This window comes from Lagenorhynchus albirostris, chromosome X (genome assembly GCF_949774975.1).
Source record: "Lagenorhynchus albirostris chromosome X, mLagAlb1.1, whole genome shotgun sequence".
NCBI classification, from domain to species: Eukaryota; Metazoa; Chordata; class Mammalia; order Artiodactyla; family Delphinidae; genus Lagenorhynchus; species Lagenorhynchus albirostris.
Genome location: NC_083116.1, coordinates 70,329,238 through 70,353,556, shown reverse-complemented (window position 1 = coordinate 70,353,556; position 24,319 = coordinate 70,329,238). Strand labels below are relative to the sequence as shown.

General features: G+C 39.8%; 1 protein-coding gene across 5 annotated transcripts in view; it reads right to left on the bottom strand.

The window, feature by feature from the left end:
• The window catches only part of HDAC8 (histone deacetylase 8), a 243,585-nt gene that overhangs the window by 54,316 nt on the left and 164,950 nt on the right, over window positions 1–24,319 (bottom strand). The window contains exon 10 of one of the 5 annotated variants that reach the window (XM_060137596.1): window positions 16,925–17,049. The exons of the other annotated variants lie outside the window; for them this stretch is intronic. Coding sequence (XP_059993579.1) covers window positions 16,978–17,049 — 72 coding nt within the window. The 3' untranslated portion in view covers window positions 16,925–16,977. Of the gene's footprint in view, window positions 1–16,924; window positions 17,050–24,319 lie in introns of those variants that run through there. 5 annotated transcript variants of the gene reach the window in all.

The following is a 24,319-nucleotide window of genomic DNA, read 5'->3' as shown; positions in this document are numbered from 1 at the left end:
ATTTAAAAAAATCTGAGTAAGTAATAGATGCATACAGTATAAAATTCCAAAGGTAGGAAACAGTAGTTAGTAAAAGAATAAGTCTTTGTCATGCCCTAGACACCCAGTTACCTTACCAGCATTTTTGTAACTCTTTCAAGAGATAGACTGAATATGTCAGCATAAAAATATAATTTTGACACAGTATGGTAACATACTTTATACATTAGCCTGAATGTGTCCTTTTTATTTAATCATTATCTTGGAGTTCATTTCACAATGACCAAGCCTCTATTGATAAGCATTTAGATTGTTTCTAAATCGTTACAAAACTACTCCTTGAGAATTCTTTCACTATTCTTGCAGTGCCCTGCTCACCAGAAGAGAAATTCTTCTTTTTAAAAAAATTTTTTAATTAAAAAAACATTTATTTATTTCTTTGGCTGCGCCAGGTCTTAGCTGTGGCACGTGGGAATCTTCATTGCAGCATGCAGCTTCGTTAGTTGCGGGATGTGGGATCTTTTTAGTTGCCAGTATGCGGGATCTAGTTCTCTGACCAGGGATCAAACCCGGGCCCCCTACATTGGGAGCACGGAGTCTTAACCACTGGACCACCACGTAAGTCCCTTCTTCTTTTTTTTTTAAAAAATTCAATTCCTTTATATTCTTTCTCATTAAAAATTGCATTTACTGTGATTTTGTTTTCTAATCTCAAAGGTACTACTTTTCATTTGTAGAAAACTTGGAAGACATAAAAAAGCACACAGGAAAAAATCACTCATTTCTAATGCCAGTTATTTTAATGAATGTCCTCTAGTATTTTTTTCTATTCACCTATCTGTACTTTATTTTTATTTTTAATTATTTTTTTAAAATTTTATTTATTTTTATTTTTATTTTTGGCTGCGTTGAGTCTTCGTTGCTGTGTGCGGGCTTTCTCTGGTTGCGGCATGAGGGGACTACTCTTCATTGTGGTGCACGGGCTTCTCATTGCAGTGGCTTCTCTTATTGTGGAGCACGGGCTCTAGATGTGTGTGCTTCAGTAGTTGTGGCACACGGGCTCAGTAGTTGTGGCACGCGAGCTCTAGAGCACAGGCTCAGTAGTTGTGGTGTAGTCTTCGTTGCTGTGTGTGGGCTTTCTCTGGTTGCGGTCAGTGGGGGCTACTCTTCGTTGTGGAGCACAGGCTTCTCACCGCAGTGGCTTCTCTTGTTGTGGAGCACGGGCTCTAGGCACGCAGGCTTCAGTAGTTGTGACACGTGGGTTCAGTAGTTGTGGCACGTGAGCTCTAGAGCACAGGCTCAGTAGTTGTGGCACATGGGCTTAGTTACTCCTCAGTATGTGGGATCTTCCCGGGCCAGGGCTCAAACCCATGTCTCCTGCATTGGCAGGCAGATTCTTAACCACTGCACCACCAAGGAAGCCCCATATCTGTACTTTATAAAAGGTCTATTCTTATATTTGAGGGGAAAATATGTGATAAAAAATTGTAAAAAAGAATAATAGCTTGCCATGTTTTAGTCACTAAAGCACCTTAAATTTAATGCACACAACAACCTTATGAGGTATGTACTACTCTCATTTTACAAATAGGGAAACTGAGGCACAAAGAACTATCCAGAGTCACACAGCTTAGGAAGTAATACAGCTGGGATCCGAGCCTAGATCCATTGGACCCCAGGTCATACTCTTACTCACTGTATCCTATTGCCTCTGCCAGTCTGCAGTGTCTAGAAAAATTGAAGATAGATAGATCCTATGACCCAGCAATTCCATTTGCAGTTCTGTGCTCTACAGAAACTTGCCCATGTGCCCAAGGAGACAAGTATAAGAATGGTCACTGCAATTGGCTGAATTCAGTGGCAAAAAATCAGGACTGATCCAAAATGTCCATTCAGATGTGAATGGATAAATAAAACAGAAGAGCCATACAACGAGATACAATAGAGCAGTTAAGTGGACTAAACTAGATCTATGTGAATAGATCTCAAAAAAACATTGAATGAAAAAAGCAGGTTGCAAAATGATATGCACGTTATGGTACCTTTTGTGTAAAAAAACCCAAACATACCACTTACCAACCCCTCCCTTCCCCTGATACCATATCTTATTTCTGATTACTGTGAAAATGGACTGGGAAGATACACATCAAATTCATGATGATAGATGCCTTTGGGGAGTTGGAAGTACAATAGGACTGGGATGAGGGTCACAGAATATTCAACTTATCTGTAAATATTTTTAAGAAAAGACATACAGCTAAGATAAAATCTTAACCAATTTCATTTCTGAATGGTGGGAATATGTGCATTTGTTATATTCTTCTCTGCTACCATACTGTATTTAAAAATAATATTAGCTGATGTTTACTGAGCCCTTACTATGTACCAGGTATAGTTCTAAGTGTTTCACATGGGTTGGTTCATTATATCCTTACAAACACCCTATGAAGTAGGTACTATATTAGCTCCATTTTACAAATGAGGAAATTGAGGCACAGAGAGATTAAATAACTTCCTCAGGTCACACAGTAAGTGATGGGTATATCTGGCTCCAGGAACCATGCTTTTACCCTATTATCACCTTTTCCCTTCTAAGAATTCTCAAAATCTAAAAAAAAAAGCACAAAATCAAGTTCCTAAATGCTGAAGGAATGCAAAGTGGGAGAATAAACACAACTGTGCCATTGTTACCTTGCCTGCCACCTTCTGTTTGTATGTGCTATCTCAGTCTGGGAGGTGGCGGTGAGGGCTCCACTCTAGCACTAGCTCATAGTAGAACGGCAGGGATCTCTTCCTCACGAGGGAATCAAAACCAAAAATTCCACTCGGCCTCAAAACCAAAACTAAAATAACCAAAATATCGGGCAGAGCAAAATGAGATAGGCCAGTTGGGGGCATTACAGGGCACACACTCAATTTGAGCCTGTGTGTGAACTAGAGTTCACAGGAGTTAGCTAAGCCTAGTTTCTAGACTACAAAATGTTGGGCAGGGAGGAGATGGCAGCTAAGTAGGGTAGAAAAATGAGACTGGGAGGAAAGAGGAAAACCCTTTGGCTTCTTCCTATGGCAGAAGAAAACAGCCATCTGGTGCTTGAGCAGTGGGGTAGTAGGAAAAAGGGGAAGGATGGAGGGGGTGGGCAGGTGTTTCTCTAGCTCTCTTCCTGCTGTAGCCTCTGGTTTTAGTAGAGAAGTCCCCTTACTTCCTGGTGTAAGGGGAAGCAGCTCCCAGGCTCCAACTAAATAATAGGTAGGGAAACGGTGGAGTGGGAGGAGAAGACTGCCCTGCTGGAAAGAGAGTCTGAAGAACAGCAGTGAACAACCCAAACACTGGGAGGCTGTACAGTGCAGTGGGGAAGAGCTTAGACTCCAGAGCCAGCCTGCCTGGGTCTGAATCCTGGATCTGCCACTTATTCATTCTGCCAACTTGGGCAAGCCACCTGTGAAATGGGGCTATAATAGAATTGTTGACACTACAGATGTGCGAATGCATCTAAAGCACTTAGAACAGTGCCAGGCACGTAGTAATCACCCTATGAGTGTTTGCTATTATTATTATCATCATTATATATGAGTACCCACTTGTTTCCAGGCACTGTGGTAGGAATTGCGGATGGAGAGAAGCATCACAGGTTTTGATGTCTTTTTGAAAAAGATACAGTTTTTGCCCTTGCATTTAGTTTAGTTGGAGGAAACAGCTGAGTAAATGAATTACAATGCAATATGATAAGGTCTCAGATAACTACAGATCTTCCTCAACTTACGATGGGGTTACATCCTGATAAATCCATTGTAAGTTGAAAATACGTTAAGTCAAAAATGCATTTAATACACCTATTGAACATAGCTTAGCCTTGCCTACCTTAACCATGCTCAGAACACTTACATTAACCTACAGTTCGGCAAAACCATCTAACGCAAAGTATATTTTATAATAAAGTGTTAAATATCTCATGTAATTTATTGAATACTGTACTGAGAAACAGAATGGGTGTATGGGTACAGAATGGTTATAAGTGTGTCAGTTGTTTACTCTTGTGATCGCATGGCTGACTGGGAGCTGTGGCTTGCTGCCACTGACCAGCATCACAAGAGACTATTGCACCGCATGTTGCTAGCCTGGGAAAAGATCAAAATTCAAAATTTGAAGTATGGTTTCTACAGATTGTGTATCACCTTCACACCATAATAAAGTTAAAAAATTGTAAATTGAACCATCGTAAGTCAGGGACTGTTAGTATGTGTCAGGTGCTATAGGATCCCAGAGAAAGAAGTGATTGACTATGGAGGGGAGGGGTGGCCTGGGAGGACTTCACAGACAAATGACATGGGAGTTGGAGCTTGAAGGAAGAATAGGATTTTATCAGGCAGTCACGTGGGAGGAGGGACGTTCCTGGTATAGGAATATCTCGGTCAAAGGCATGGCTGGAACCATGTTCAGGGCAGTGGGAAAAACAGATTAGGGTACAATCTAGAAGGATCCTGTGTACTCTACTAAGGGGAATTTTGGATCTGTAAGCTCTGGGAGGGTGAGGATGTGTGTGTGTGTGTGTGTGTGTGTGTGTGTGTGTGTGTGTGTGTGTATTTGAAACAGGGGGATAACATGATTAAAGATGCATTGCTCAAAAATAACTGATATGGGAGATTGGTTCAAGATGGTGGAGTAGAAAGACGTGCACTCACTCCCTCTTGCGAGAGCACCAGAATCACAACTAACTGTTGAACAGTCATCGACAGGAAGACAATGGAACTCACCAAAAAAGATACCCCCCATCCAAAGACAAAGGAGAAGCCACAACGAGATGGTAGGAGGGGCGCAATCACAATAAAATCAAATCCCATAACTGCTGGGTGGGTGACTCACAAACTGGAGAATACTTATACCACAGAAGTCCACCCACTGGAGTGAAGGTTCTGAGCCCCACGTCAGGCTTCCCAACCTGGGGATCTGGCAATGGGAGGAGGAATTCCTAGAGAATCAGACTTTGAAGGCTAGTGGGATTTGATTGCAGGACTTTGAAAGGACTGGGGGAAACAGAGACTCGACTCTTGGAGGGCACACACAAAGTAGAGTGAGCATCGAGACCCAGGGGAAGGAGCAGTGACACCATAGGAAACTGAACCAGACCTACCTGCTAGTGTTGGAGGGTCTCCTGCAGAGGCAGGAGGTGGCTGTGGCTCACCATGGGGACAAGGACACTGGCAGCAGAAGTTCTGGGAAGTACTCCTTAGTGCGAGCCCTCCCAGAATCTGCCATTAGCCCCACCAAAGAGCCAGGTAGGCTCCAGTGTTGGGTCACCTCAGGCCAAACAACCAACAGGGAGGGAACCCAGCCCCATGCATCAGCAGACAAACGGATTAAAGTTTTACTGAGCTCTGCCCACCAGAGCAACAGTCAGCTCTACCCACCAACAGTCCCTCCCATTAGGAAGCTTGCACAAGCCTCTTAGACAGCCTCATCCACCAGAGGGCAGACAGCAGAAGCAAGAAGAACTACACTTCTGCAACCTGTGGAAGGAAAACCACATTCACAGAAACATAGACAAAATGAAAAGGCAGAGGACTTTGTACCAGACGAAGGAACAAGATAAAACCCCAGAGAAACAACTAAATGAAGTGGAGACAGGCAACCTTCCAGAAAAAGAATTCAGAATAGTGATAGTGAAGATGATCCAGGACCTCGAAAAAAGAATGGAGGCAAAGATTGAGAAGATGCAAGAAATGTTTCACAAAGCCCCAGAAGAATTAAAGGAGAAACATCTAGAAGAATTAAAGAACAAACAGAAATGACCAATATAGTAACTGAAATGAAAACTACATTAGAAGGAATCAATAGCAGAATAACTGAGGCAGAAGAATGGAGAAGTGACCTGGAAGACAGAATGGTGGAATTCACTGCTGCGGAACAGAATAAAGAAAAAAGAATGAAAAAAAATGAAGACAGCCTGGGAGACCTGAAGACCTGAAGACCTCTGGGACAACATTAAACGCAATAACATTCACATGATAGGGGTCCCAGGAGGAGAAGAGAGAGAGAAAGCACCCGAGAAAATATTTGAAGAGATTATAGCCGAAAACTTCCCTAACATGGGAAGGGAAATAGCCACCCAAGTCCAGGAAGCACAGAGTCCCAGGCAGGCTAGACCCAAGGAGAAACACGCCGAGACACATAGTAATCAAATTGACAAAAATTAAACACAAAGAAAAATTATTGAAAGTACCATGGGAAAAATGACAAATAACATACAACGGAACTCCCATAAGGTTAACAGCTGATTTCTCAGCAGAAACTAACTCTACAAGCCAGAAGGGAGTGGCATGATATATTTAAAGTAATGAAAGGGAAGAACCTACAACCAAGATTACTCTACAGGGCAAGGATCTCATTCAGATTCGATGGAGAAATCAAAAGCTTTACAGACACACAAAGGCTAAGAGAATTCACTATGACCAAACAAGCTCTACAAGAAATGCTAGGAACTTCTCTAAGTGGGAAATACAGAGAAGAAAAGGACCTACAAAAACAAACCCATAACAATTAACAAAATGGTAATAGGAACATACATATTGATAATTACCTTAAACGTGAATGGATTTAATGCTCCAACCAAAAGATACAGGCTCACTGAATGGATACAAAAACAAGACCCATATATATGCTGTCTACAACAGGCCCGCTTCAGACCTAGGGACACATACAGACTGAAAGTGAAGGGATGGGAAAAGATATTCCATGCAAATGGAAATCAAAAGAAAGCTGGAGTAGCACTACTCATATCAGATAAAATAGACTTTAAAATAAAGAATGTTACAAGAGACAAGGAAGGACACTACATAATGATCAAGAGATCAATCCAAGAAGAAGATATAACAATTATAAATATATATGCACCCAACATAGGAGCACTTCAATACATAAGGCAACTGCTAACAGCTCTAAAAGAGGAAATCGACAGTAACACAATAGTAGTGGGGAACTTTAACAGCTCAATTACACCAATGGACAGATCATCCAAAATGAAAATTAATAAGGAAACATAAGCTTTAAATGACACAATAGACCAGATAGATTTAATTGATACTTATAGGACATTCCATCCAAAAACAGCAGATTACACTTTCTTCTCAAGTGCACATGGAACATTCTCCAAGATAGATCACATCTTGGGTCACAAATCAAGCCTCAGTAAATTTAAGAAAACTGAAATCATATCAATCATCTTTTCCGACCACAATGCTATGAGATTAGAAATCAATTACAGGGAAAAAAACGTAAAAAAAAGAAACACATGGAGGCTAAACAATACCTTACTAAATAACCAAGAAATCACTGAAGAAATCAAAGAGGAAATAAAAAAAAAACATAGAGACAAATTACAACAAAAACACGATGATCCAAAACCTATGGGATGCAGCAAAAACAGTTCTAAGAGGGACGTTTATAGCAATACAAGCTAACCTCAAGAAACAAGAAAAATCTCAAATAAACAATCTAACTTTACACCTAAAGGAACTAGAGAAAGAGAACAAACAAAACCCAAAGTTAGTATAAGAAAAGAAATCATGAAGTAGAAATAAAAAAACAATAGCAAAGATCAATAAAACTAAAAGCTAAAACTAAAAGCTGGTTCTTTGAGAAGATAAACAAAATTGATAAACCTTTAGCCAGACTCATCAAGAAAAAGACGGAGAGGACTCAAACTAATAAAATTAGAAATGAAAAAGGAGAAGTTACAATGGACACCGCAGAAATACAAAGCATCACAAGAGACTACTACAAGCAACTCTATGCCAATAAAATAGACAACCTGGAAGAAATGGACAAATTCTTAGAAAGGTATAACCTTCCAAGACTGAACCAGGAAGAAATAGAAAATACGAACAGACCAATCACAAGTAGTGAAATTGGAACTGTGATTAAAAATCTTCCAACAAACAGAAGTTCAGGACCAGATGGCTTCACAGGTAAATTCTATCAAACATTCAGAGAAGAGCTAACACCCATCCTTCTCAAACTCTTCCAAAAAATTTCAGAGGAAGGAACACTCCCAAACTCATTCTATGAGGCCACAATTACCCTGATACCAAAGCCAGACAAAGATACTACAAAAAAAGAAAATTACAGACCAATGTCCCTGATGAATATAGAAGCAAAAATCCTCAACAAAATACTAGCAAACAGAATCCAACAGCACATTGAAAGGATCATACACCATGATCAAGTGGGATTTTTTCCAGGGAGTAAGGATTCTTCAATATATACAAATCAATCAATGTGATACACCATATTAAAAAACTGAAGAATAAAAACCATATGATCATCTCAATAGATGCAGAAAAAGCTTTTGACAAAATTCAACACCCATTTATGAGAAAAACTCTCCAGAAAGTGGGCATAGAGGGAACCTACCTCAACATAATAAAGGCCATATATGACAAACCCACAGCAAACATCATTCTCAATGGTGAAAAACTGAAAGTATTTCCTCTACAATCAGGAACAAGACAAGGATGTCCACTCTCACCACTATTATTCAACATAGTTTTGGAAGTCCTAGCCATGGCAATCAGAGAAGAAAAAGAAATAAAAGGAATACAAATTGGAAAAGAAGAAGTAAAACGGTCACTGTTTGCAGATGACATGATACTATATATAGAGAATCCTAAAGATGCCACCAGGAAACTACTAGAGGTAATCAATGAATTTGGTGAAGTTTCAGGATACAAAATTAATGCACAGAAATCTCTTGCATTCCTATACACTAATGATGAAAAATCTGAAACAGAAATTAAGGAAACACTCCCATTTACCATTGCAACATAAAGAATAAAATACCTAGGAATAAACCTACCTAGGGAGAAAAAAGAACTGTATGCAGAAAACTATAGGACACTGATGAAAGAAATTAAAGATGATACCAACAGATGGAGAGATATACCATGTTCCTGGACTGGAAGAATGGATATTGTGAAAATGACTATACCACCCAAAGCAATCTACAGATTCAATGCAATCCCTATCAAATTACCAGTGGCATTTTTTACAGAACTAAAACAAAAAAATCTTAAAATTTGTATGGAGACACAAAAGACCCCGAATAGCCAAAGCAGTCTTGAGGGAAACAAATGGAGCTGAAGGAATCAGACTCCCTGACTTCAGAATATACTACAAAGCTACAGTAATCGAGACAATATCGTACTGGCACAAAAACAGAAATATAGATCAATGGAACAGGATGGAAATCCCAGAGATAAACCCACACCTATGGTCAACTAATCTACAACAAAGGAGGCAAGGATACACAATGGAGAAAAGACAGCCTCTTCAAGAAGTGGTGCTGGGAAAACTGGACAGCTACATGTAAAAGAATGAAATTAGAACACTCCCTAACACCATACACAAAAATAAACTCAAAATGGATTAGAGAGTTAAATGTAAGACTGGACACTATAAAACTCTTAGAGGAAAACATAGGAAGAACACTCTGATGTAAATCACAGCAAGATCTTTTTTGATTCACCTCCTAGAGTAATGGAAATAAAAGCAAAAATAAACAAATGGGGCCTAATGAAACTTGAAAGCTTTTGCAAAGCAAAGGAAACTACAAACAAGATGAAAGGACAACCCTCAGAATGGCAGAAAATATTTGCAAATGAATCAACGGACAAAGGATTAATCTCCAAAATATATAAACAGGTCATGCAGCTCAATATTAAAAAAACAAACAACCCAATAAAAAAATGGGCAGAAGACCTAAATAGACATTTTTCCACAGAAGATATACAGATGGCTAAGAAGCACATGAAAAGCTGCTCAACATCACTAATTCTTAGAGAAATGCAAATCAAAACTACAATGAGGTATCACCTCACACCAGTTGGAATGGGCATCATCAGAAAATCTACAAACAACAAATGCTGGAGAGGGTGTGGAGAAAAGGAACCCTCCTGCACTGTTGTTGGGAATGTAAATTGATACAGCCACTATAGAGAACAGTATGGAGGTTCCTTAAAAAACTAAAAATAAAATTACCATATGACCCAGCAATCCCATTACTGGGCATATACCCAGAGAAAACCATAATTCAAAAAGACACATGCACCCCAATGTTCATTGCGGCACTATTTATAATAGCCAGGTCATGGAAGCAACCTAAATGCTCATCGACAGATGAATGGATAAAGTAGATGTGGTACATATATACAATGGAATATTACTCAGCCATAAAAAGGAATGAAATTGGGTCATTTGTAGAGACGTGGATGGATCTAGAGACTGTCATACAGAGTGAAGTAAGTCAGAAAGAGAAAAACAAATATCATATGTTAACGCATATTTATGGAACCTAGAAAAATAGTACAGATGAACCAGTTTGCAGGGCAGAAATAGAGATACAGATGTAGAGAACAAACATGTGGTCACCAAGGGGGGAATGTGGCAGGGGGGTGGTGGTGGTGGTGGGATGAATTGGGAGATTAGGATTGACATATATACACTAATATGTATAAAATAGATAACTAATAAGAACCTGCTATATAAAAAAAATAAAGAAAATAAAATTCAAAAATTCAAAATAAAACTGATATGAAACACACACACATAACACACTGCTACAGGCTAAATTCAACATGTTTTGAACCCTTAACCTTCAATGTGACAATATGTAGAATAAGGAAATAATTAAGTTTATAGGGGTAAGGCCCTGATCCCATAGGATTAGTGCCCTTATAAGAAGAGACATCAGAGCTTGATCCCATTCTCTCTCTCCCTCCCGCATTCCCCCTCTCTTTTCCTCTCTTTCCTTCTCCCTCTCCCTGTTCCTTTCCCCTCTTTGTGCATGTACTGAGGAAAGGCAATGTGTGGACACAGCAAGAAAGTGGCTGTCTGCAAGCCAGGAAGAAAGTTCTTTCCAGGAACTGACCCTGCTGGACTTTGATCTGGGACAACTAGCCTCCAGAACTGTGAGAAAATAAATTTCTATTGTTTAAGTTACCCAGTCTGTGGGATTTTGTTATAGCAGCCAGAGAAGACTAATACATACATGTGCACATCTTGGTTTTCCCTTGCTTAAGACACTTCAACAGCTGCCCATTACTTGGTGCTCTTAAGTCTTAAGTCTTTGCCATGGCCTACAAGGTCCTATAATAACCAGTTCCATGATTATCTCTCCAACTTCACCTACTCTCCCTGGACTTCCCAGCTCTGGCCTTACTGCCTCTCAGTCAGTTCTTCAAAGAAGCACTGCTCTATTCTCTCCTAGGGCCTTCACACATGGTGTTTCCTCTGCCAGGAAAGCTCTTCTTCCAAGATCTTGCCTTGTTGCCTCTACTTGGTCTTCAGAGCTCAGCTTTAATCTCATTGCAGTGAATCTGATGCTTCCCAAGATTAGAGAACCTTTTCATGTCATATGCTCTCAACTTCCTCTACTTCTACTTGGTAGCACTCATCTCAGTTGGATTTAAATAATTAATTTCGTAAGTGAGTTTTAAATGTTGTCCCCGTGGCTGAAATATAAGCACCTAAAGGCAGGATTCACACCAAGCTTCTTAAGCACTGGATTCCCGAGTGTGTAGCACAGAGTAAGCATGCTACTTGTTGAATGAATGAATGAGTGAATGAGACTATTGCAATAGTACAGGCAGGAGTTGCTATGGGTACAAACCATAGCAGTGACACTACAGTGACTAGGATACACCTTGTTTAAAAAAAAGCCTTAATGACTACACTATGCATTAACATTTTGAAATGTTAGTAGTGTTAGTAAAAATTTTAATTAAACAAAGAGAAGTCATGCCCTCATGGTTATAACACTTAGTGCTATAGACTGAACTGGGTCCCTCCCAAATTCATATGTTGACGTCCTAATCCCCTTGTGTGACTGTACTTGGAGATGGAGTCTTTGGCAGATAATTATGTTTATATGAAGTCATGAAGGTGGAGCCCTCATGATGGGATTAGTCCCCTTATAAGAAGAGACACCAGCGAGCTTACTCTCTCTCCCTCCCATGTGAGGACACAGAGAGAAGGCAGCCATCTATGAACCAGGAAGAGAGCACTCATCAGAAACCTACCATGCTGGCATCTTGATCTTGGACTTCTAGCCTCTAGACTGTGAGAAAATAATTTCTGTTATTTAAGCTACCCAGTCTATGGTATTTTGTTATGGCAATCCAAGCTGACTGATACATTTAATATTGGCTATAGTACTGGTCCTTATTTATATGCCATCTTAAGCAATTTTTCTCTAATTGTTTGTTGGGTATAGCTTCTGCCTCCCCACTAGGCTATAACTTCCTATAAGTCATAGATCATGTCTTTTAAATCACCAGAAGCACCTACAACCACGTTGGGCACATGGTGGTAGTCAAAAAATCCCTATAGAAGGATACAACTGCACAAGGAGAGATGCTGAGTGTTCATAGCTAGAAAAGGACACTGAGACTCTGGAATTAGTGTCAGCTTTGTCACAGATGTCCTAAGTGTCTCTAAACAAATTAGCATATTTCTTCCTTTCTATCCATTTGCTTCTTCAGCTGTGGTATTTCTTCCTTCCCTTATGGAGTTTTGGTGAGACTTAAATATAAGCCAGTATTTTCAGACCCTTTGTAAGGAAGTGGAGAGACTAGGTTTCTGAGTCAGAAAAACTTGGGTTCAAAATCTAGTTTTCTCACTTACTAACATGGATTGGAGCACCAACCTTGTGTGAGGTGCTTCATACACATGGACTCCTTCAGTCTTCACAATCACATTGCATAGTGCGTATGAGAAAACTGAGCTTCTGAGACACTGGGTAAATTACCCAGGTCCCACTGCTAGTTAGAGGATCAGAATCCCAAACTGGCTCAAAATCCCACATTCTTTCTACCATACTACAGGCTCCAAAAGAGGATAAAGGTTAACGTCTAGAAAGAATAACCTCCTACACTGGATTTCATGACTCCATTCAACAGGGACAAAAGTTTTTGCTTTTCTTTGGGAAAACAGGAAGCTGCCACCTTAATATTTAAGTAATGTAGTAAGGCCAGTTGGAATCAGATTTTCAAAAGGACTATGACCCAAAAGAGGATACGAGCCATTTCACTAGCCTTAGGGCGCCATGGGGGCAGGGATGTGGTTGTCTTATTTACTTCTGTATTATTAGAACCCAGCACTGTGCCTGGCTCTAGGAAGCACTCAATGACTATTTGTGGAAAGTATTTACCTAGTGCAATGGAGGGGCTGAAAGAGAGTACATTCTGTGGCCTGGTATTGTGGTTTCTAGAAAGGTGTAGCTATAGAGATTAGGCCTGAAAGAGCCAGTCACATGGCTGCTAAGGCTTGGAACTGAAGTATTTTTCTCATACATTTTAGATTCACAATGAAACAAGATTCCCTGGTGGGAATTTTCCCAAAGACTGGATCCAGACACCCAATAAAAGGGTTACAAGTGTACTTGCATATAATTTGCAAATGGTTTATATCTAACTACATTCTCTGTCATCTATTCCCTGGTGATTTTCAAGGCAAAAATTTATTGCTATCCTAAAGATTATTGCTTTTTTAAATTTATTTATTTATTTTTTGCGGTATGCGGGCCTCTCACTGTTGTGGCCTCTCCCGTTGCGGAGCACAGGCTCTGGATGCGCAGGCTCAGTGGCCATGGCTCACGGGCCCAGCCGCTCCGCAGCATGTGGGATCTTCCTGCACCAGGGCACAAACCCGTGTCCCCAGCATCAGCAGGCAGACTCTCAACCACTGCGCCACCAGGGAAGCCCGTATTGCATAATTTATAAAAATAATAAAAATTTATCTTCTCTTTCTTAAGCAAAAAAGAATAGACAGTACCACGTTACGCTGTCAAGGCTGTTCAGTGCAGACAAGTCACATCTTTATTACTGCCATATAAATTGTTTGATCAATCATGTTTAGGTTCTATTATAAAATTTAAAATGTGAGGTGTACCTGTCCATATTAGCTATTATCACTACTGTTTCTAGTATAGCAATCCCCTATGTCATCAACACGAGCACTGCCCCATTCAAAAGGCATTTTGGAGGGATTTCAATTAGATAGAGGCCCTCCAAGTAGAAATCTGTGTTACTGAGGTTTCAAAGCAAGGGCAGTTTTCCCTACCACTCACCAACACAATTAAGGTTCAGTTGCAGAGACATACTTCTCAAGGGTAGAGGAGGCTGAGGTGACAGAGAGCAGAACTATGAACATCCATTCCTAAGTCACAGGCAGAAGTTTTGCTCTGTAAGCTGATTCTTGATAGAGTAGCAATTTATAAATGGAAAGAGATATGGGATTTATCATTCAGTAAGCATTTATTGAGGGCCTGCTATGTGCAAGATACTACATAAGCATCACAGCTTAATAAGGAGAACTTTCAAATCTATCAGGTCTTTTCTTGTCATTACCTTAAAATATCATGTCCTGTATTTAAAAATGGCAATGTAATCATGAGAAAAAAAATCCAAGCTCAACATCAGTACAACTTACATTTGCCCTCTCAAGTGATGATAAAAAGAACTGTCTAATGTGCTTTAACAAGCTTTTGCACATGCTGTTCCCTCTGCTTGGAATTCTCTTTCCCCCTCTCCTGTCTGCCTGGTGAAATCCTACCCATCCTTCAGGATATCAACTGAAATATCATCTCCTTGGTGAGCCCTTCTGATGTCCTCCTGAGAGAATCATTCCTTTCTCTACACTCACAAAGCTCTTTGCATAGAACTTCTACTCTCATACTCCATTGTAATTTTTTCTTTCTCACACTGTACTCTGAGCTCCATAAGTCAGGGAACACCTCTGATTCATCTTGGTATCCCCAGCACAACGCCTGCATATAGTAGTCAGTAAATGATTGATGAAATTCCCTGACCACTTTGGAAAATAAATCTAGTAACACATTACAGAGAGTGTTACAGAAACCTAACAAGGCTTTGCACATAGTATGTGCTTAATGAAGGTTTGCTGACATTGAATGTGGTACAAATGGTGCTTCTCTTAGGTCAAGGCTATAGACAGCAATTCTTGCTAGCCCCTTTATGGCGCCACATAGCAGGCACAAGCCCTTCACAGACAGACATCCTTGTGATGTTCCAGTCACTGAATGGTACATGTGCCCCAAACCATCACCCCCACTGGCTTGCCAGAGGGCATGAAATGGTCCATTATTAGTTACTTCTTGGGGTTAAGGCATTTGCTACAGAAGTTCCCTGCTGGATTGCTTTCAGACAGAGGAAAAATTCATCAGAAGCCACCTGAAAGATTTTGCACCTCTTAGAAGACCTGTAGATCATTCATGCCCCTCTCCTTCTAATTACAATCTGCAGTCCAGAGAAAATTCAGAACACAGGAAAAGGTCCTTAAAGAGTCGAGATCTCACACAGCTTAAATTGTACCTTATAATCACAGTAGACAATCCCTGTCAGCTTAGAGTTACAAATTTTGCTGTTTACAAAGTCCTGTGAGGCACAAATCTAAAGAAGGTAAAAAACCACAAAAACCGAGTCAACATTATTAACCTTTTTTGTATCAAAGCACTAAAAATGTCTAAACTTTGGCTTTTAATCATAGCCATTTGCAAAATCCTACTAATTTTTCTCTGGTTGTTGGGGAATAAAACCCTTTTTCTGTTTCTGATGACGGTTGTGTAGAAGGAAACTCACTTTATAGTTTGCAAATGCTACTTTCATTGGAAATACACCTATCTTGTAGACCTTTAGTATATAATCACCAAATATCAATACTATATATATATATTTTTTGGTCAATACAGGCACAAAATGGTCAATCACTCCTGTGTTACCTAGAAACCAGTTAGGCCAACTCCACATTTTCTGAGCATTCTAGTTAAGAGTAACTGAGGGGACTTCCCTGGCGGTCCAGTGGTTAGGACTCTGTGCTTCCACTGCAGGGGGCACGGTTTCCACCCCTGGTCAGGGAACTAAGATACTGTATGCCACACGGCATGGCCAAAAAAAAAAAAAAAATTGAGATCATCTTTCCCTAATTTTGAAAATCAGGAGGTTTTGTGACTCATTGATTACTTAGGGAGTTCTTATTCAGCATGGGTAGTTGAACATATTAAGTAGAAGGCCAAAGCTAAACTCTGTTGTATTTAGCTGGAACAAAGACCAGTCTTGCTTTCAAATCTGTGTTAGCACTGTTTGAACAGTAAAATAATCAAAAGCCCAGAGATAAGCCAAGTTTCTCAGCATAATCCTCTTCCACGTCTGTTAGCTTGGGGAGGGATGGGTGAGAGACGGACAATGCCAACACAAATGGAAGTGTACAGTGAAGAAAGAAAAGGAGGGCCAGAACAGTGGGTGAAAAGTTAACTTACTTCACTTAGACCACCATATGAAAACCAGATGTGTCGAAAATGTTGGATGAGAAAAACTGGTGTTACTGATATAGCGTGAACAAACCCTTTGTGCTTTCCTCCCAACACAGTATCATTACAGGGTGCCAGAGGTGTCATTTTATTTCATTTCACATGTAGCACATTCTCAACAAGTTAAACCGTTTCTAATCTTGTGTAATTAGATAGGTCTCGCTACATCCCTCAGTTGAAGGATTTTATAGGCTGCCTTGTTCTGTCTCCTTTTTGTGACAGCTTCTTTGGGGCTGGAAACTAACATTTGCTAACATTTCTTCCCTTCTGGCACCTGTCAGCTGGATGGGCTCTGGGAAAAGGAGCATGGGGAGGGAAGGAATGCAACCTTCCTCCCCCCCACACACACCACTGCCCTGGTATTAGAGCCATCTTTGTCTCTACATAGGGATTACTCTGTTCTGGAAAGTGCTGTTAAGTACACACTCAAAATAAACAATGGGCAGATGGGTGAATGGAATGATAAAGTTCTTGTTTTTTAATTTAATTTTATTACAAATTTCAAGTTCCTTTGTTTACTAAATATAGAGTCTGGGTGAGGTTCTAGCCAGAGATGGAAGTCCTTTAATACAGTCCAAGGAGTCACCAGTCCATGAAGTGGATGGGCCTTGGCTCTTTGATCTTACCATCTGGTCACTGTAGGCAGAGCCTCCCACTGGAGACAGCGACCACGGCACGACTGCCTTCTCTCCACCTCAAAGCAAAGTTGTGAGGAGTCATCAGATATTTGACATTGGAATAAAAGGCTATACGAACACCAGGGCTTTTACTTCAATGCAGGAAGAATAATAGCATCTTGAAATTGAGAGTTTTTCCTTCAAGAAGCTTTAAAGCTATCTCCCCACCAAAAGCTTTCTTAGGGTCATTCCTTGACCATTCTATGACGTCTTTGTGAGGTTGCTGGCTGGCAAATGCTCTCCATGTGTAGACTAGGAAATCCAGAATTAAGGCCTATTTATGCTTCTATGCCTTGGGACTTGCGCATGATTGATTATATGCAGGGCCTGACCTCTCACCACAAAATTCTGTGGTTTTTGTCCAATAATGAGAAAAGACAACTGAAGGAGTGCAGTATACAAGAGAATGGGTGAGTGACAGGGCCACCTGACGTCCCCTGGTACTTTACAGTTTATAAATCGCTTTCAGAGTGGCCCTTTCATGGAGAGGCAGTGTACACTCCTATTTCACCAAAGCAACTGGACTGCAGAAATAAGAGCCAGGGTGCTGGCACAGTCCTGGAGGCCCTAGATTTCTCACGCTGGGGGTGGGGCAGTGTGTGGGTAAGCACTTTGCCTTCCAGGAATAGTACTGCTCTGAGACTCCTCTGTAGACTGACTGGAACGGAGATTAAGCCCAGGGTTCTCTTTGCATTCCATTTAGCAGTTTGCTCATGCTTTTACTGCAGATCAGCCTCAAGAATTCTTCTGCCAGCTGAGAATCTGAAATGTTGCCTTGGCTGTAAAACAGTATCTTATTTATTCACATAAATCCCCTCCCCCTCTTGTCCATGATTATTTTCACCCTAAAATGGAAAGAGGGGCAAATTATGTGAGCGTTTGGGTGCTGGACTGCAGCCACCCTTGGCAATCTTCGTTAATCTTTGAGATTCTCACCAGCATTGACTAAAGAACAGTGACTCACCCAGAGTAACACATAGTCTCTCTTTCCTTTAGAAAAGCAGTTCCTCAAAAGTGCTGCTAAGAAAAACAAAACAAAAAAACTACAGTTCAAGGGAAAGAAAAAAGCGCTAAGAGCAAAAGATGGCTTTAAACAAGCCTAGAAGATTTTGAAGGAGGGGAAGGTGATTATCTACAAGGGATGGAAAAGTGGCTTGTACATTTTCAATTTCCTTTTCAGTTCCAAGTTTGAGACCTAAACATCTTTTGTCTAGGGGAAGTTATGACAGGAGGACGTTAGGTCCCCTTAGCCCCAGCTCACTACTTGAAACTTCCCAGTAGCTCGGGGAGGCTTGCTGCTCAGCAGCCCTGGCCAGAGGGGTGGAAGGGAGACAAACAGCAGGAAGGAATAAAAGTAAGAAGCAGCTGGCACAAATGCGGCCGAGCCCTCCCCTCATTCTAGCCAGTTGTATAGACAGCTGTCTCTTTAATTTAACCCTTAGTCCAACCTCCAAATGACAAAGCTCATTTTACTCATACAAGTCTCTTCTGGTAGAGATGGTGGTTGGTTTAAAACGAGGAAAAATGTAGAGGTAAGGGAGGTTAAGTGGGGAAAACTTGACAAAGACAAAGACGGGAGTTTTTTCCCCCCTCAAAACATGCATGTGGGGAAGAACGCCAAAGGAAGGCTGTGAACGAAGAGACAGAAACCTCTGTTGTCAAAGGCAGTCTGGAGGAGGGAGGACAGGCTTGCACAGGCTTGGGGACAGTTTTGCTTCTACTTCTATTTATATTCTCAAGGCTAATTGTGTAAATGGGAGTTTCTTACTCCAGAATGGCCATTTGTAGCTGCACGTGGGTTTGTTTTTCCACACTATCAGACAGCCAACTCAGCACTACTGTCAGCAGCTCTGATCAATAGAGAGAAGCTTAATTATTCACCAATCTGGAGACTAGGAGTGTAAATGTGCAAACGTTTTCCCCTCAAGTGGCCTTAGAATTGGAATCCTTGGGTGTTCGGGCTGGAAGCAACTTTATAAAGTATGTTCCAGTTAAACCCCGAAGAAGACTGGGGAGGAACTGGAGCCTGGAGAAGGGAAGTGAATTGCCCAGGGTCACACGAGCCATTGAAAGCAGCCTGACCTCTCTCTACTGGCTCCATGTTTCCTGTCTGCTCTCCCACCCCCACCTTCAGAGACCCTCAAATGTATCTGCCTTGGCAAAGTCTGTGTGTTTTCCTCCTGGCTGTTTCAATTGCTATCCCATGACAATGTTGGCAGGCCCGGTGACTGAGCACAGCCTTAATTATGAGAGAGGGAGTGCTTATTCCTGTACTCCTGACCCAGCTGGGAAAGGGCCATTCTGCCATTTGCAGCCTACCTTTGGTTCCAAGGCCCGCAGGACGAGGAGACCGGGGAGCACTGTGCCCCCAAAGGCAACACTGCTGCTGTGAACAGAGGCAACTGCTTAAAAGAGTTTTTTTCTCTTCTGCCGCTTGTAGCCTGAAAGTTTCAGAAGGAGCGGGAGAATCCCCTCCTTCTCCAGCCTTCATTTAAAGAAATGATGCAATTGATATATACACAAAATGCTTAATATATGTAAATCATACTTGTATGTAATTTCTACCTGAAATATACTTAATATATAAATCATGAAGCATAATAATAGAATCAACACCTGTGAGCCCACCATCTGCCTTAACAGAACATTACCAGCGCCACTGCGGCTCCCTGCAGGCTCCTCTGCAGCCCATCACCCTGCCTTTCTCCCAGAGGTACCCACGATCATGAACTTAAGTCACTCCCTTGCATTTCTTCATCGTCTTCCTACATATACGGCTATCCCTAAGCAACAAACTCTTTAGTTTTGCTTGCTTTCAAACTGTAAATATTGGTATCATGCTAAATTTTTTTTGTAATTTGTTTTTACTCAGAATCGTGCCTGAGAACCTCTCCCATGGTTATCTGCAGTGGTGTTTTATTCCTTTTCATTGCTGCCTAGTATTTCACCGTTAAGTCTACTACAAGAGAGACACACTACTGTTGATGAACATCTGTTGTTTCTAGTTTTTTTTTTCCTATTCTAAACATTGCTATAAACTTTCTTTACAGTACACTTGCCCAAGTTTCTCTAAGGTCTGTTTCTAGGAGTGGAATCAGTCAGTTGTAAAGTACACACATGTTCAAATTTGTTAGATAATGCCAAACCCAAATGTATAGGTCTTTCAATACACACTCCCACCAGAAGTGTAAGTGTTCCACATCCTCACTAACGGCTCCACATCCTCACTAACACTTAGGATTATTTAACTTACATCATTTTTTGCAATCTGGTGGATCAAAATGGAATTTCATGATGTTCTTTTTTGGTCATTCCTTGTTTTTTTTTTATTGAAGTATAGTTGACTTACAATGTTGTGTTAATTCCTTGTGGTTTTATTTTGCATTTCCCTGATTACTAATGAGGTTGAGCACTTTTTCATGTCTCTTGGCATGATATTCAGATATCCTCCTCTGTGAAAGGCTTGTTTATATCTTTTGCTCATTTTTCTTCCAGATTTTCTTTCTTATGTATTGGTATATGAAAGTTGTATATTTCAAATACTAAGACATTGTCAGTTATATGAGCACTAAATATGGTGTTCCACGTTGTGCCTTTTCAATTTCTGGGGTTTTTTGGTGAAAAGAGGCACTTCATTTTAATGTCACTGAATTTATTACTTTCTCCCTTTATGGTTGGTGCTTTTTGTATTTCTTTAAAGAAATTCTCCCCTATCCCAATATCACAGAAAATTTCTCCTATCATGTTTCTTTGTGACCAAGAGTTTACTGGCATTTGGGGCAGGGCACTTATTCTTTATGTGGGGCTGGCTCTTACATTGCAGGACACTTTAGCATCCCTGGACCCTGGGTACCAAATGCCTTTAGCACTATTCCTGTCATTATAACAATCCCAAACACTCCCATACATTTTCAAATGTTCCCTGGGTGGAGGTACTACCAGTTGCGAACCTCTGAATTATATTTTCTTCTAAAAGTTTAAAGTATTTAGTATACCCAGAATTGATTTTTGTGTTTGATGTGAGATGAGAATCTAATTTTATTACTTCTTTATGGCTAACCAATTTTCCCAACACTAGTTATTATAGAACTAATCATTTCCCCCACTGATCTGCAATGCTACCTGTCATACATCAAATTTTCAAACAGGTATAAGTCTATTTTTGAGTTTTTTATTCTGTTCCATTGGCCTATTTGTCAAACCTCTTTACTTACACTCTTAAGTACTATAGCTGTATGATAAATCTTAATATCTGAGAGAGTAAGTTTTTCTACCTTGTTCTTCAAGAATGCCTTGGCTTTTCTTTGCACTCCCATATAAATTGTAGAACCAACTTGTCACATTCCATGAAAAACCCTATTGGGATTTTGATTGGAATTATACTATGATTGACTCAGGGAAAAGGATATCTTTACAATATTGATTAGCCCTACCTGTACAGAACATGGCTCTCTATTTCAATAAAGTTTTATAATTTTCTCCATAGAGGATCTCTGACACATCCTTTGTTAGATTTTCTACATAGATACCTTATATTTTTATTGCTACAGTATTTTTTTAAAAATTGCAGTTTTGATTCTTGTTGTTGGTTTATAGAAATGACTTATCTCCTTATATTCTCTCTTAAATGTATTCCAATCAGACTTTTTCACTTAGTTACATCAAAATTGTTCCTGGCAAGGTCACCCATGACTACACAGCTACTAAGTCCAATGGTCACATCTCAGTCCTCATCTCATTTGATTTCTCAGCAGCATATGACATAGTTGGTCACTCCCTCCTCCTCAAAACACTTCTTCACTTGGCTTCCAGGACAGCACACACTTTTGATTTTCCTCTTACCTCACTGGTTATTCCCTCTCAGTCTTCTTTGCTGGTTCTTCCTCATTTCCCCAACATTTTAATGTTGGACTGTTCCAGGGGCCAGTCCTTAGACCTCTTCTCTTCACTAGCTATCCACACTCCCTTGGTGATCACATCCATTCTCATGGTTTTAAATTCTATCCATATGCTAACACCCTATTTTGCAATGCTAGTTCAACTCACTCTCTGGAGCTATCATGCGTGTGTGTGTGTGTGTGTGTGCGTGTGCGTGTGTGTGTGTGTGTGTGTAAGGAAGGAATATATATATTCCTTCCTCCTGCTTGACATCTCCAACTCAACATGTCCAAACTGAACTCTTATTACCCGAAACTGAGCTTCCCACAGTCTCTCTCTCAGTTGCTCACTCCATCATTCCAGTTGCTCAGAGCAAAATCTTTGAGCCCTTGCTTTCTCTCACAGCACTCACAATATGTCAGAAAATCCTCCTCTACCTTCAAAATATATACAGATTCTTATCACTCCGCACAGTCTACACTGATACCACACTAGTTCAAACCACCATTATCTCTTTAAGAAACAGCTTTATTGAGATGTAATCTACATACCATACAATTTAACTATTCATAGTATATAATTCAATATATTTTAGTGTATTCATGAGTGGTGTGACCATCACTACAATCTACTTTTATAATATTTTTGTTCCCTCTAAAAGAAAACAGTACTCATTAGCAGTCATTCTCCATCCCCTCACTTCATGTTGCCCTAGGCAACCACTAATCTACTTTTTGTCTCTATACATTTGCCTATTCTGGACATTTCATATGAATGGAATCATAGAATTTGTGGTCTTCAGGTACTTCATTCCTCTTTATTGACAAATAATATTCCATTGTATGACTATACAACATTTTACTTATATATTGATCAGTTGATGGACATCTGGGTTGTCTCTACTTTTTGGGCCAATATGAACAATGCTATGAACATTTGTGTCCAAGTTTTTGTGTGGACATATGTTTTCATTGGGTGTACAGGAGTGGAATTGCTGAGTCATAATGTAACTCTATGTTTTAGCTTTTGAAGAACTACCCGCCTGTCTTCCAAAACAGCTGTACCATTTTACATTCCCACGAGTAGGTAGTGTGTGAGGGTTCCATTTCTCCACATCTTGTCACCACTTATTGTTATCTGTCATTTTGATTCTAGCCATCCTAGTGAGTGGGAAATTGTTATCTCATTGTGTTTTTGATTTACATTTCCATGACGACTAATACTGTTGGACATCTTTTCACGTCCTTGTTGGTTATTTGTATATCTTCTTTGGAGAAATGTTTATTCAGATCCTCTGCCTATTTTTAAATTGTTATTTGTCTTTTATTATTGAGTTGTAAGAGTTCTTTATATATTCTAGATACAAGTCCCATATCAGATATATGATTTGCAAATATTTTCTCTACTTCTATGAGCTGTCTTTCCACTTACTTGAAGATATTGCTAGTAACAGAAAGGAATTTCAATGAATTCCAATGTATGTATTTAATTTTGATGAAGTCCAATTTATCTATTTTTTTCCTTTTGTTGCTTACGTTCTTGGTGTTGTACCTAAGGAACCACTGCCTAATACAAGGTCATGAAGATTTACACCAACGTTTTCTATGAGTTTTATAGTTTCAGCACTACATTTACATCTTTGATGTGTTTTAAGTTTTTTATACATGTTGTTAGGTAGAGGCCCAACTTCATTCTTTTGCATGTAGACAACCATTTCTGAAAAGACTATTCTTTCCCCCACTGAATTTTCTTGGCACCCTTGCCAAAAATCAATTGACCATAAATATGAGGGTTTATTTCTGGACTCTCAATTCTATTCCATTGATCTATATCTCTACCCTTATGTCAATACCACACTGTTTTGATTAGTTTCGCTTTGTAAAAAGTTTTGAAATCTGAAGTAATTATGACCTCATAAAATTGTTAGGAAATGTCCCCTTATTTTCTATTTTTTGGAAGAGTTTGGAAGGATTGCTTTTGATTCTTCTTTAAACATTTGGTAGAATTTACCAGTGAAGTCATCTGGTCCTGGACCTCTCTTTGGTGGGAAGTTTTTGATTACTAATCCAATCTGTTTAATTGATACAGGTCTATGCAGATTTTCTATTTCTTCTTGAATCTTAAGTTTTGGCAGTTTGTACCTTTATAGGAATTTTCCTATTTCATCTACATTATATAATTTGCTGGCATAAAATTATTCATAGTATTCCTCTTATAACCCTTTTTTTTTAACATAGTTACAACATTTTTTTCCTGCAGTGAGGACTTTTAAGACCTACTTTCTTAGCAACTTTCAAATATGCAATACAGTGTTATTAATTATAGTCATCATGCTATACTTTACAGCCTCATGACTTATTTTATAACTGGAAATTTGTACTTTTTCACTCTCCTCACCCATTTCATCTA